At 36.0% G+C, this 13,428-nt stretch overlaps 1 protein-coding gene across 1 annotated transcript in view; it reads right to left on the reverse strand.

Annotated features, from left to right (window-relative positions):
- Positions 1-13,428, reverse strand: part of LOC123566480 (uncharacterized) — a 121,007-nt gene that overhangs the window by 91,304 nt on the left and 16,275 nt on the right. Inside the window, exon 2 of the mRNA XM_045360618.2 lies at positions 12,105-13,263. Within this exon, the coding sequence (XP_045216553.2) occupies positions 12,105-13,220 (1,116 nt within the window). The 5' untranslated portion in view covers positions 13,221-13,263. The remainder of the gene's footprint in view (positions 1-12,104; positions 13,264-13,428) is intronic.

Consider the following 13,428-nt stretch of genomic DNA (forward strand, 5'->3'; position numbering starts at 1 on the left):
CTGTAATAAGCTTAGCTTTTAAAATTACATGCAGTTAATTGAAATTTGAGCTTGAAGTTTAACTGGAACGAAATATTGTCTTTGAGTGGTTTGGCACCAGGTGTTGCTGTTTAACATGTACATTTGAACTTAAAAGAACAGATGTCTTTAAGAGAACACAGGTAAGATATCTTGAACATGGCTGAGGGCAAGGTTTGTGCAGTCATAACTTAACATGTTGAAGGTTTGAACATTAAAAAAAAAAAAAAAAGGAATGGAAATATATATATATCTATATATAGTAGGGATGGGAACGAATACTGAAATCAATATTCGAATATTCGGTTTGCCATATTGGAATATTCGGCTTGTTTTAATGGAAGCTTTAAATTCTTATTAAGTGATTGGCATATACACAACGTATTCATTTGTTTAAAGCGTGGACCATCGTACGTAATAAGGCCAAAAAATGTTTGTTTTGGGTAACCCGATCCTACCTAGCAAAACCCTCCAATCCTAGCGTTTTATTTCACAATTCTGTCAGTATAATCATGAACATATTTAACTAATTCAGTGTTTTAGCTTCAAAATGATACCAAAAATCAAAACGATTATAATTTACACCGTCACAATTTTATCTAAAAATAGCAGGTCGTCCCATTTAAACATGTGACTCGCTGTTGTATTACCGCTGCCATTTTGAAAATTTTCAATCAGCGTGTAAAAATCGTCGTGTAAAAAGCAAATACGGCAGACTTAAAGTATTAGACCCGTAACAGAGTACCTCCTTTTTGAAGAGTATTTAATTCCTACCATAAACCTACTTTGACTGCAATTTTCAGGGGGGCGTAGGTTCAAGCCCCACTGGAACCAATTTTCCCCCCTTCTTTTCCTTTTTTTTCTAGTAAGTTTTTACTTCTTTTAAGACTTATAATTGATTTATTGTACAAAAGTGTAAAATTTACATTTGATAAGCAATTTCTTAGGGGTAGAGTTAAACATCTTTAAAAATACTGAGTTACATGCGGTAAAAGTTCTCTATTTTGCCTTCACTGTTAAGATTACATGTTGTGGAAGAAATGTAGGTAGGTTTTACTTCTGCCCCAAGGATATTTTTAAATGAAGTGAGCAAAATTCAAAACAGACCCGCAGGATTCGACCTCAGTTTTTCAATGTTGGGAGTTAGAATTCTGTCTCATTAAATCCGTTTACTTGAGGCACCTTTGAAAAAATGATACTGACAGTTTTATTTTGTGTTTTATAATTGTTTACCAATAGTTTGATGTTTCTCTTATCAAATTTAATGATATAATGAATGGGGGGGGGGGGGGGGGGGGGGGGGGGAGGGACAAAGGATGCATGATCAGTGGTGGGCATGACTGGGTGGAGAAGTGAGGTGGGGGAATGGTACAACCTGGCAGATTTGAAAAAATTCTAAAATAAGAAATAAATTTTTTTTTGGGGGGGGGGGGGGGGGGGGAAGGGGTGTGACCAAGGCAAGTGGGTGACCAGGTGTGGGTGCGCAACTTCACATGTTTATAATAAATGTTCACAGAAAAGAATGAAATTTAATGAAATTCTGCCAAATGGTAAATTTGTTATGTACAAATATGTGGATTTTTAGACAATTAAAGGGCAATAACTCTGAAGTCACAAAAGAAATCCGTACAAAATTGTCTGTGCACAACCACATTATAGTGCTCTAAATTCTGTTAAAGTTTCATAGTTCTAGGTCAAATATATCAAAAGTTATGATGCAGAAATTGCCATATCTATAGTACCCTATATAGTTAACACTAGAAACTTCTAAGGGCCATAACTCTGGTGTTACTTGGGCAATCTGACTGAAACTTGACGGGCCGCAAGAACTCATAGTGGTGAACATGTATATGAAGTTTTAAATAAATATTCCCAACCATTTCCTAGATATGGCTCCGGACGGACGGACGGAAAGTCGGACAACACCAAAACTATATCCCTCTGACTTTCGTCGGGGAATAATAATTACGTTCTTGGTCGAAAAACTAGGATTATCGAATACTAACCTTTATTTTTGAGCGAAAACATAGGATAACGGGCGTAAACCATAGTTTACGCTCTTGAACCCATGTTTACGTTCGATAAACTAGGTTTCTCGATTGAACTATAAATTTCGGTCATTGTCCTAAGTTTACGCGCGTGAACTTATGTTTACGGGCGTGAACCTGGGTTCACAAGCGTGAACCATAGTAAACGAATGTTAACCTACGTTTATGACCGAAAATCATAGTTTTGTTTGAAAACCTAGTTTATCGAACGTAAACCTAGGTTCAAGCTCGTATACCCAAATTGGTAGTTGATTTGATAATCCTAGTACATCAATCGATAAATTACGTTCAATAAATTAGGTTTCTCGATTGAACTATGAATTTCAGCCGTTATCTTATGTTTACGAGCGTGAACCAGGGTTCACGAGTGTGAACCAGAGTTCACAAGCATGAACCATAGTTTACGAACGTGAACCTATGTTTACGACCGTAAACTTGGGTTTATGAACGTGAACCTAAGTTTACGAGCATGAACTATGGTTTACGACGCTATCCTATGTTTTCGCTCGAAAGAACAGGTTAACATGCTTTTACGTTCGAAAACCTAGTTTATCGATTGTTAATCCTAGTTTTTCATCCATGAACCGGTTCACGTAATTATTGGACAATTGTCATACATGTCACGTCCGTAAACTATGGTTCACAGTCATAAACCTAGGTTCACGGCCGTAAACATGGGTTCACGCTCTTAAACATAGGTTCAGGGCCGTAAACCCATGTTCACGCCTGAAATTCATAGTTGATTTTATAATCGTAATATATCGACCGTAAACCATGGTTTACGTTTGAAAAACTAGGTTTCTCGATTGAACTGAATTTCGGTCGTTATCCTATGTTTACGGTCAATATCCTATGTTTACAAAAGTGAACCACGGTTCACGCTCGTAAACCATAGTTTATGAAAGTGAACCTATGTTTACGAACGTGAATTTGGGGTTACAAGCGTCAACCTACGTTTACGGGCGTGAACTATGGCTTACGGCGTTATCCTATGTTTTCGCTTGAAAATATAGGTTAGTATTTGAAAAACCTGGTTTATCGATCGTTAATCCTAGTTTTTCGACCGTGAACCTGGGTTCACGTAATTATTGGACAATTGGCGTGCCATACACGTGGCTTACACAATTTTAACAAATAAGACAGCCAGGAAGGTCCTGCATCCGTGTTAACAGTTAAACAGTCGAAAACAGATAACACATAATGACAAAAGCCACAAGGCAATCACAACAGCTCACTCTGAACTCTCTGTTCTCAGGCCAGCTAAGAATCTATCAATATGTTCATATTTAAAGGTGGTCAATCACATTTAAACAACATTTAATGACATTTTTTACTTTTTGTATATTCTGGTAGAGAATTATTTAAGGAACAAAAAGACCGATTACATAGAGTTAGATTCCTATTTGAAATGTATATTTTATTATTTTTATAAAATTTTGTAATTACTCCCCTTTAATATGAAAGTATATAAAAAACTGGGTATTTCTTTTTATTTCGATACAATGTCTAGTTTTACATTTGCATTTGGTAGACATATCAACTATTGAACAATCTGAACCAAAATGCAAGTTTTAAAGCTGTGTGTAGCTTCTGAATTCATTTATTTCCAGTCTATCTTGGTTGCGCAACCAAGAGAGGCAAAGGGAGGTAATAATAATTTTTCAAACTTGCGTTTCTTATGAATTCCATCTAAATACATCATTTTAAATGCAAATATTTTACAAATATATTAGTAATATTACAATATGTCTAATATTTATACATTTCCTTAGGCAAAGTATGTTTATCAAATCTGTACTTATGATAAGATAACTCTATCTTGGTTGGGCAACCAGGATAGGAAAATGAAATTTTAAAAATACCTCCAGTGAAAATCTAATTTGTATTAAGTGTTAAGTGAACATAAATGAGTGTAAATGATCAGATGCTAAAGTTTCGAACAAATCCGTTACATGGCCAAAATCTGATTATCCACCTTTAAGGCATGTTCAAGAATTTCCAATCACTATGATGTCATTTTTCTATAAAGATGCTGATGTATGAGACAGCTGTAAAGGATAATATATTTTTATCTTAAGCTCTGATGCCCATATTGTTACTGTTAAGGTAGTTCTGCATGTTTTGATAGAAAGTTTTTCTACAATGTAGAATTTGATTAAACTCTGATTTTTCAAAACTTCAGAATATACCTAGAAAATTCAGCAACTAAAAAAGATAGGGTCGTGTGCTTGATTTTTTGCTAGACTGATTTGAAAAAAATGGACCTCACGCAATATTTCATAATGGGAGTCTAAGGGAAAATCATAATTTTCATAACATTTTCGCGAATAGAATTTTTTCTACAATGTAGATTTTGATGAAACTTCCCACAGTTGTAAATAAATACATGGCCTTTTATTTGATGAAATAAAATGTATAGGTCCGTGTGCTTATTTTTGAGATATAGAACGGTGATTAAAGCGAACCGGACATTTTACGCTAATTTTAAGACATTAATTTGAATTATTTAACGTGTTGTATGTTTTAATATCTATTTTGAGTTTAGAAATATAGCAACAGTACCATTGTTATAAATTTACTCACAGGTTGCGATTAATTCATAAAATGATTTTCCTTTCCGTACGCTGAATCCAGGCTTTATTCTATGTTTTCCGGATAAATGACGTTACGCCATTACTTCCGGTTAATCAAAAGTGCAGAACTACCTTAAGCAATTTTAAACAGTAAGACAGATGTGTACACTCCCTTGGGCAGTCCTATATTAGGATGCAAACAAAATGCTTCAAGCAAAATTTTCAAATCAACAAGATCTCTGCCCTGTGGGTTAATATATCCCTAAGTTAGCATCACAAGTGGATTAAAATTTTAAGAAAATTGTGTGTGTGTGTGTATGCACTCACAAGTGTTTGGTGTCATGTGGCCATTTTTGGGGGTTGAGGTTAGGGAGTTTTGTGTGGCAGCAATGATCATGAATGATGGGACAATAAGGCACAAGAATTTTTGGAGGAGTGGTGGTAGTCGGCTGGGATGTGGTCTGTTGCACTCTACAACCATCTCCTTGCCACCTACTTAAGTGTTTAGTTTGAAGTCAACACCTAAAATAGTTTATAAGGTACATGCTTACTCCAGACACAAAATAGGTGTAACGTGATATTTGACCTCAACTAGAAGATGCTTTTGTAGAAAAGCGCATGTCTCCCCTATTGCATAGTCGTATAGGCAAAAAGTCAATAGGGAACAGGAGCCAAAGTCAAAGAGACACTGATGGTTGGCTGCAATAGGGATCATCTACTTGGCATGTCCAATCATTAGTGATGGGCAAATCAGTTAGATTTGCCAACCGATTAATCGGCATAATCGGACAAGCCAACCGATTCGATTAATCGGATATAATCGGATAATCGGTTATTTTAGTTGTATATCTATAAGTTCACTTCACAGTATATGTTTATATCATTACTTAAGAAATGAACCACACACAGATTAAATATCCCATTTCTATTGTATCCTTTCATTAACACGAGTAAGATAACAGCGTATAAGTAAAATATCTGTGAAGATAGTAAACTTCAAATCAGGTACTCGATTGTGTGCTTCTCAAGTTATGAACTGGAAACAGTTTTCAATGTTCAGGACCCTATGACCTTGACCTTTGATCGAGTAAACCCAAAATCAGTAGGGGTCATCAACTCTGCATGTCCAATCATCCAATTAAGTTTAAACATTCTGGGTCAAGTGGTTCTCAAGTTATTGACTGGAAAGAGTTTTCTATGTTCAGACTCCTGTGACCTTGACCTTAGCTCAAGCGACCAAAACAATGATAAGGGTCCTCTATTCTTTATGTCCTATCATCCTATGAAGTTTGTAGGTTCTGGGTCAAATGGTTCTTAAGTTATTGCTCAGAAACTCTTTTCCATCTTCTGGTCCCTGTGACTTTGACTTTTGATCATGTGACCAAAACAAGGAGATGCGTTCAATAAATGCTTGATGACCCCAGTGACATCCTTGTCGATAGATTTTGCACATAAGTCCAAAACGAGGTCAAGGTCAAACTGAGGTCAGGTGATGTTTGAAGATGAGGAATGGTCACAGTTTACATCTGTATTAGTATCAATTCATTCTTGTAAGGGGTATTGATGCTAGACAAAACGGTCCCATTTGGTTAACCAAGAGATGGCCCATATAAAGCAACCTAAGTCCAAAATGAGGTCAAGGTCAAGGTCAAACTGAGGCAGGGCTCTCGTTTGCATTTTGGGACTGGGGCCAGGGTCCATGCAAGGGGGGAATTTCGCATGATTTTTCAAAAAATGTCTTTTGAGGGGGAATTTTAAATGCGAAAAGAAATGCAAACAAATATAAACATTCTTTTCATTTTTGCTGACCCAAACCTAAATTCTGTTAATTATAAACTCTTCTGTATGAATTCTGGCAATTATAAACATAATTATTCAGTCATCACACTTGGTATTTTTTCTCTGAGCCACTGAATTTCAGGGTTCCCGCTGTCGGTCGCCAATGGCGCCAAATGCGACAAAAAATTAATTCTGGCGCTAAAATTCTTCAATTGGCGAATTTTAGTGGCGCCAACAAAAAAAAGCAACAAAAAATCGGCGATGAAATTTTTTCTCACAGTCGTGAAATTCTTATCCCGTACACCGGAAAATCGATCCAAGGTAAAGGTCGCGTGTGATCAATTACAGGATGTGTTTGTTTATATCACCTGTATGATTGTCCTGTATGATTGTTTTGAGAAGCTGTTGACATGCAAGGGGTCAATTTAATTATCTAATTGGATTAGCAGACGAGATAACTTTAATCATCCAGCTGATTAGATAATTATGCATACGTTTGCTGGCGTTTGTAGCAAATTAACTCTTGTGATGTCGCCGATGTTGCTGTTCATGTACGAAAGATTGAAAGCATGGTAAGTGATTTGTGATTTACAGTTTGAATTAATTGAATGGACATCAATTAAAATGGTTATGAAATACTGATAATTCAGTTAATTGGGTATTTCAACTCCGCTATATAATGGAAATAATTTTCGTATACAGCCATCAAATGTCACAAAATGTCGACACCTAGTAAATCTATGAAACGTAAACATGAGGGTTCCGTTGGAACACCTCCTTCTAAAATTTCTAAAACTGCAAATTCTCCAGTTGTTAGGCACTTTCAAGAATCTTGGCTGACACAATTTCCATTTTTGAGTTATGATGGAAACAAAAAAGAAATGTTCTGTAAATTGTGTGTGCAATGTCAATATGACAATACTTTCACTTCTGGAGGTAATGTAATGAAGAAAGAATCCATCTCAAAACACATGAAAACTAAAGGTATAATAGTTGGATAACTTCGAAATAATTTCTAAATTAAAACTGCATTGTGGATGTGTTAACAGTGTGATTAAATTTGAAAATTTACTGTGGATTATATGGATGTACATGGAGAAAACAAGGTAATGATTTTATTTATTTTTATCTGTAGATCACCAGAATGCAGTGGATGCTGGAAAGCTGCGTGCTCAGATGGAAACTGCTCGAGTCGCATCTGTCAGTAAGAGTGAAACAGCTGTTAGAACTGCCATGGCTAACGTATATTTCTTAGCGAAACAAGATCTCCCCAGCTCCATGTTGGCTACAGTTAACAGTCACATGTTATACCAGGTATTTAAAATAAAATGCAATAACTAAGTATGCAATTAAATTTTATAAAACTAAGCCAGTAAAGAAGTGTGCTGGAAAGTTATGATGTTATACATACAGGAAAATTATTATGCCCATTTGATATAAATGTTTTGATGAATGTTTTAATACTAAGTAAAAATTAGTTATTTTATGCCGACAGTAGAGAACTTTAAATCTTTTCATGAATGTTTAAATATAAAGTAAAAATTAGTTATTTTATGCCGACAGTAAGTGCTTTAACTTACAAAATTTTGGATATATTTTGAAAAAAAAAAATTCCAATTCGAGCTTATACATCTGAATTCACTGAATTTTTCTAGGAGCATTTCTTTTACAATTGCAGGGTGTATCCCAGTTGGCAAATCTTAAGGTTGACCACCACACTACTTACGAACACTCAGATTCTACGAATGAGTTTCAAGACAGCATTGCAGCTGTGATTGAGGATGAGATTTTAGAGAAAGTTAAATCGAGTGGCAAATACAGTTTAATGTTCGATGAAAGTACAGTAGCAACCCCAGCTAATTTTCAAAGTTAAAAATACTGCATAAATATTTATATAGTTTTAAAGATCTCTTTTAAAGCTTTCTAGAACTGTTTTCCTTTTTTCAATATCTCAAAAATTAAAAAAGTTATGACATTTTAAAGTTTGGTAAAATCGACCAAAATCATGAAATTTTTCGCTATATAATTACTATTCCAACGCGCCAAGTTGACGGAACCGAGAAAAAAAAATTAAACAACTCTTTGAAGTAATATTGCCATAACTTTTTTATTATTTGAGATATCTCCATGAAATTTGGAATAGTGTTAGATCAGTCTATGCTCTCTGTGGTGACGATGATGAATTTTTTAAAACACCAGTATAAATGGAACTAAATCATGAATAAGTGAGTCAGGTTGATGTGATTTATTTTTTCAAATTTTTACATTTTTTTCTCGAATAGTTACAATTGTCATATACACATACATTTTCATAATCATTGTAGCAGATTCATTTAAATATTATTACAAAACAACTAGATACATTTATAAAACATAAAACAAGTTTATACTGTACAGACATTTCAGTTCATCAGAATCTAATCATGTATATACGTGTTTTGGAAACTGACTGCCTTGGTGTTGTGAATCCAAATACTCATTTTTTTTCAATTGACAGTATTGAACGTGCTAATGCTGAGTCTATTTATGCAAAAGTATTGAGTACTCTTAGCCAGAAAGGAATTCAGTTGTCCGGTCTCTGTGGGGTTAGCACAGATGGTGCATCTGTGATGGTAGGAAACAAGTCAGGTGTTGTAACTAGACTTAAGGTAGTAGTGCCAGGTGTTTTAGCTACACATTGTATAGCACATAGATTAGCTCTTAGCTGTTGTAGTGGAGCAGACACAATACCATACTTAGTTAAGGTGCAGGAAATTTTAAACAGTGTGTATAAGTATTTTCACCTGTCACCAAAGCATATGGCCATGCTAGAATCTATCCAGCAACATTCACAGGGCAAATGTCTAAAGTTCAAAGAGATATTCCATACACGATGGCTGAGTTTTGAGGGTTCTGTAGAAGCCATGGTGAGAAACTATGGTGATTTAGTGTCAGTATTTCTAGAGGAAAGTAGTGGTAAGGCATTAAGTCTGTACAAGCCCATCACTTCTTATAAATTCCTATATGTAGTTCACTTCTTGTGTGATCTCCTGAAACCACTAGCTGCCTTGTCTAAAACCTTCCAGAAATCCGACTTGGACTTTTCGGAAGTTATGCCCATGCTACACTCATCAATTGACCGAGTAGAACATCTTGGATCCAAGAAAGATGGCACCTACCTGAGTGGATTTATATCACAGGTGCCAGACGAGCCACAGGTAGGTGAGGATGGTCTCACAACTTTCGAGTACCAGGGTCATACCATTAGGGATGGAGAAAAACAGCGTAAGGATGCAGTCAGTGTTTGTGATAAGTTTGTCGCAGGTATGATTAGATCTATGAATGATAGGTTTTGTGATAATGAGGACAGTACAGTGTTGACAGCATTGAGTAACTTATTTAATCCAGTTTTAGAAAGGGAAAGTAAAGTAGATGATACAGAGGTTATTGTAGAGTACCTAGGTAAGGTTGGTCTTGAGTGTGTAGATGATGTAGACATGTTCCTCAGATTTGCTCATTCTCTCATCAAAGAAGGCAATAAGTCTGTAAAGTCGCCCAGGGATGTAGCAAACTTGGCAATCAGGAAGAAAGATGTCTATCCTACAGCTGCAGAAGCTGCAGAGAGATTTCTTCTTGCTCCAGTCTCTACTGTTGATTGCAAGAGGGGCTTTAGTAAACAGAACCTAATTAAAACATGTCTGAGAAGTAGAATGTCTGCTAAGTATTTGGATAGGTTAATCAGAATATCTGTAGAAGGTCCAGAAATTAGTCAGTTTCCTTTTGATAAGGCATTCAAGAAGTGGGCTTCAAAGGACAGGAGAATTTTAAAGTAGAGTCCAGCTATCAGTTAGCTTAAGTGATACTAAGCAAAATATAAGAAACATGCATTTTTTACTAGTAAATGATTTTACTCATTGATGTTCAAGATAAGATGTTTTCAGTCTAAGATTAGTTCACTTGGTTGTGTATCTGATTTCAAACTCTTTTGTTTCAAAACAAAACATAATGTACTTAATGTTAAGATATGATGTTTACAGACGCATTTGTGTGCATACATATGACTTGATATTTGTGAAGGTTTTTCTTTTTCAGAACATGTGCTTGTTTATATTTTTTGCTAGTTCAGAAATAGTTCATAAATCTGATTTCATACTCTGTTTTTTTTTTTTTTTCAAAACAAAATATAATGTACTTTATGTGCTGTACAGCTATCCATTAGCTAAAGTAACACTAAGCTAAAGAGAAAGAATGTTCAAGGTATGATATTTACAGACACATTTCTGTGCATACATATGACCTGATATTTGTGAAGTTGTTTTTTCTTTGAAGAACATATGTGCTTGTTTATATGAAATGCTAGTTAAGAAATAGTTCATAAATTGTTTTAATTAACTGATACTTAAGTTATTGAAATAAATTTTTAAAAATATGTATGTGTTTGTTACTGACTGCCTTAAATTGTTATTATGTCTTGACAAAAATAGTATATCACCTCTCATAGACTATTGGCTCCAACTTTGGAGCCACTGGCGCAAACTTTTTCTGATTGGCGAATTTGTTGGCGCAAAGTCAGTAAGACCCAGAGGAAACCCTGAATTTTCGGAAACAGTAAAATTTTAAGGCCAACAAGTCAACTGCAAAGCATCAAGCACTGATGTTCTTGGACTGGAGGGGGAATTTTTTTGAAAATAGGGGGGAAAAACATAATATTTTGAGGGGGGAATGGGGCCTATATTCGACCCCAAATTTTGCCAAACGAGAACCCTGTGAGGTCAGGTAATGTCTGAAGATAAGGAATGGTCACAGGTTACATCTACATTAGTATGAAGTCATTCTAGTAAGGGGTATTGATGCTAGACGAAACGGTCCCATTTGGTTAACCTCGTACAGCTGACGAACAGGACAATCACTATATGCCTCCCACATCAGTAGATGCTGGGGGCATAAAAAGCGATAGAGGTCATCTACTCTAAATGTTAAATCATCCTATGATGTTTCAACACTCTGGGTCAAGTGGTTCTGAAATTATTGATCAGAAACAGTTTTCCATGTTCAGGCCCCTATGACCTTGACCTCTGACCTAGTACCCATAAAAATAGTAGGGATCATCTTCTCTGCAAGCCCTATCATCCTATGAAGTTTGAAGGCTGAAGGTCAAATGGTTCTCAAGTTATTGATCGAAAATGAAGTGTGACGGACAGATGGCCCCTGTGACCTTGACCTTTCATGGAGTGACAATAAAAACTATAGGGGTCATCTACTCTGTAAGTCCTATCACCCTATGAAGTTTGAAGGTACTAGGTCAAATGGTTCTCAAGTTATTAATCGGAAATAGTTTTCCATGTTCAGGCCCCTGTGACCTTGACCTTAAACAGAGTGAACCCAAATCATTAGGGGTCATCTACTCTGCATGTCCACTCATCCTATGAAGTTTCAACATTTTGGGTCAAGTGGTTCTCAAGATACTGATTGAAAGTGGTTTTCCATGTTCAGGCCCCTGTGACCTGGACCTTTGATGAAGAGATCCCAAAAACAATAGGGGTCGTCTACTCCCCTGCCACCCTATTAAGTTTGAAGGTTCTAGGTCAAATGGTTCTTCAGTTATTGATTGGAAACTAAGTGTGACGGATGAACGGATGGACGGACAGAGCAAAAACAATATGTAATCAATACCTTAATATATGAAAATAATGTATCTCATTCTCACCTCTAATGCACATTCTGAGTCTGTAGGGATGTCTGTATTTATGTCGGTATCTTTTTGTATCACTTCAACTTCAGTTTCCAAATTTGCATCAACCTCTTCATTTCCCAATGACGAAGTAATATCATCTCTACCCACTTCTGTGTTAACTGCTATTTCTTCTATCTTCTCACCTGTGTTCTCTGAGCTTTTAGATTGAGCCACTTCTTCTGCAGACTTGGAATCAGCTACTGCTTGATTAATATCACCATCGTTCTTTTCTGAGCTCTCATCATCAAGTTTTCCAAAGGCTTCTGATTGTTCTGGTTTTTCTACAGCCTCTGATGACTCTGTTTTTTCAATGTCATCTGAAACTTCTGGTTTTTCAATGTCCTCTAATATTTCCGGGATGTTTGTAGCCTCTGATACTTCTGGTTCTTTGATGCTTTCTGATAACTCTGGTTTTGCTAACAAGTCAGTTCTCTCCACCTCAACTGAAAGCTCAGAATCATCTTTGTCAACAGTTTGTACAGCATTATCTTTACCAGTGTCAATTGAAGTTTCAGGGCTGTCATTCACTACATTTTGTAACATAATGTTTTCCTCAGCTGCTACTGAAGTTTCAACAGTATCCTTGTCTACAGTTTGTACTATACTGTTTATCTCAGACTCAACATCTCCTTTGTCTAATGGCAGCAATACATCAATTTTCTCAGACACTACTGAGTCTGCAGAACTGTCCTCAACTACATTTTGCAATACTTGGACTTTCCCCATCTCAACTGATGTTTCAGAGCTGTCTTCGATATTTTGCACCACCTGGTTTTTCCCAAACTCATCTAAAGTCTCAACTCTGCCCTTATCTAGTTGTTCAACTGTCTTGATTTTCTCAGACTCAGATGAAATCTCAGTGCTGTCTGTAACTACATCTTTTACTGCTTGATTTTTCCTTGACTCAACAGTAGCCCCAGTGTCATCTTTGACTACATCTTCTAGCACTTTGTTACCCTCAGACTCCACAGAAGTCTCAGATTCATCCTTCAAATCTGCATGACTTTCGCCTTCCTGGGAGGCAGATGTTTCCTTATTTTCTCCCTCTGGTAAGTGATTGAGGTCAGCAAAGGCTTCTGTAGAACTCATTTTGACTCTATAAAAGCCCTACTGCCATCTCATTAACAACATCCTGAAAAGGAGAAATAAGAGGTTCAGTATAAATTATTTAATAAAATATAAACAAAGTATGAACAAAACAGTTACAACAGTTTCAGCTTTTTCATTTTGGTTTATTCAAATAAGCAGATAGAAATATTTAATGTTTAAAACTGCAGTCTACAAGAAAGGTATATCG

Source organism: Mercenaria mercenaria, chromosome 8 (assembly GCF_021730395.1).
Source record: "Mercenaria mercenaria strain notata chromosome 8, MADL_Memer_1, whole genome shotgun sequence".
Lineage (NCBI taxonomy): Eukaryota > Metazoa > Mollusca > Bivalvia > Venerida > Veneridae > Mercenaria > Mercenaria mercenaria.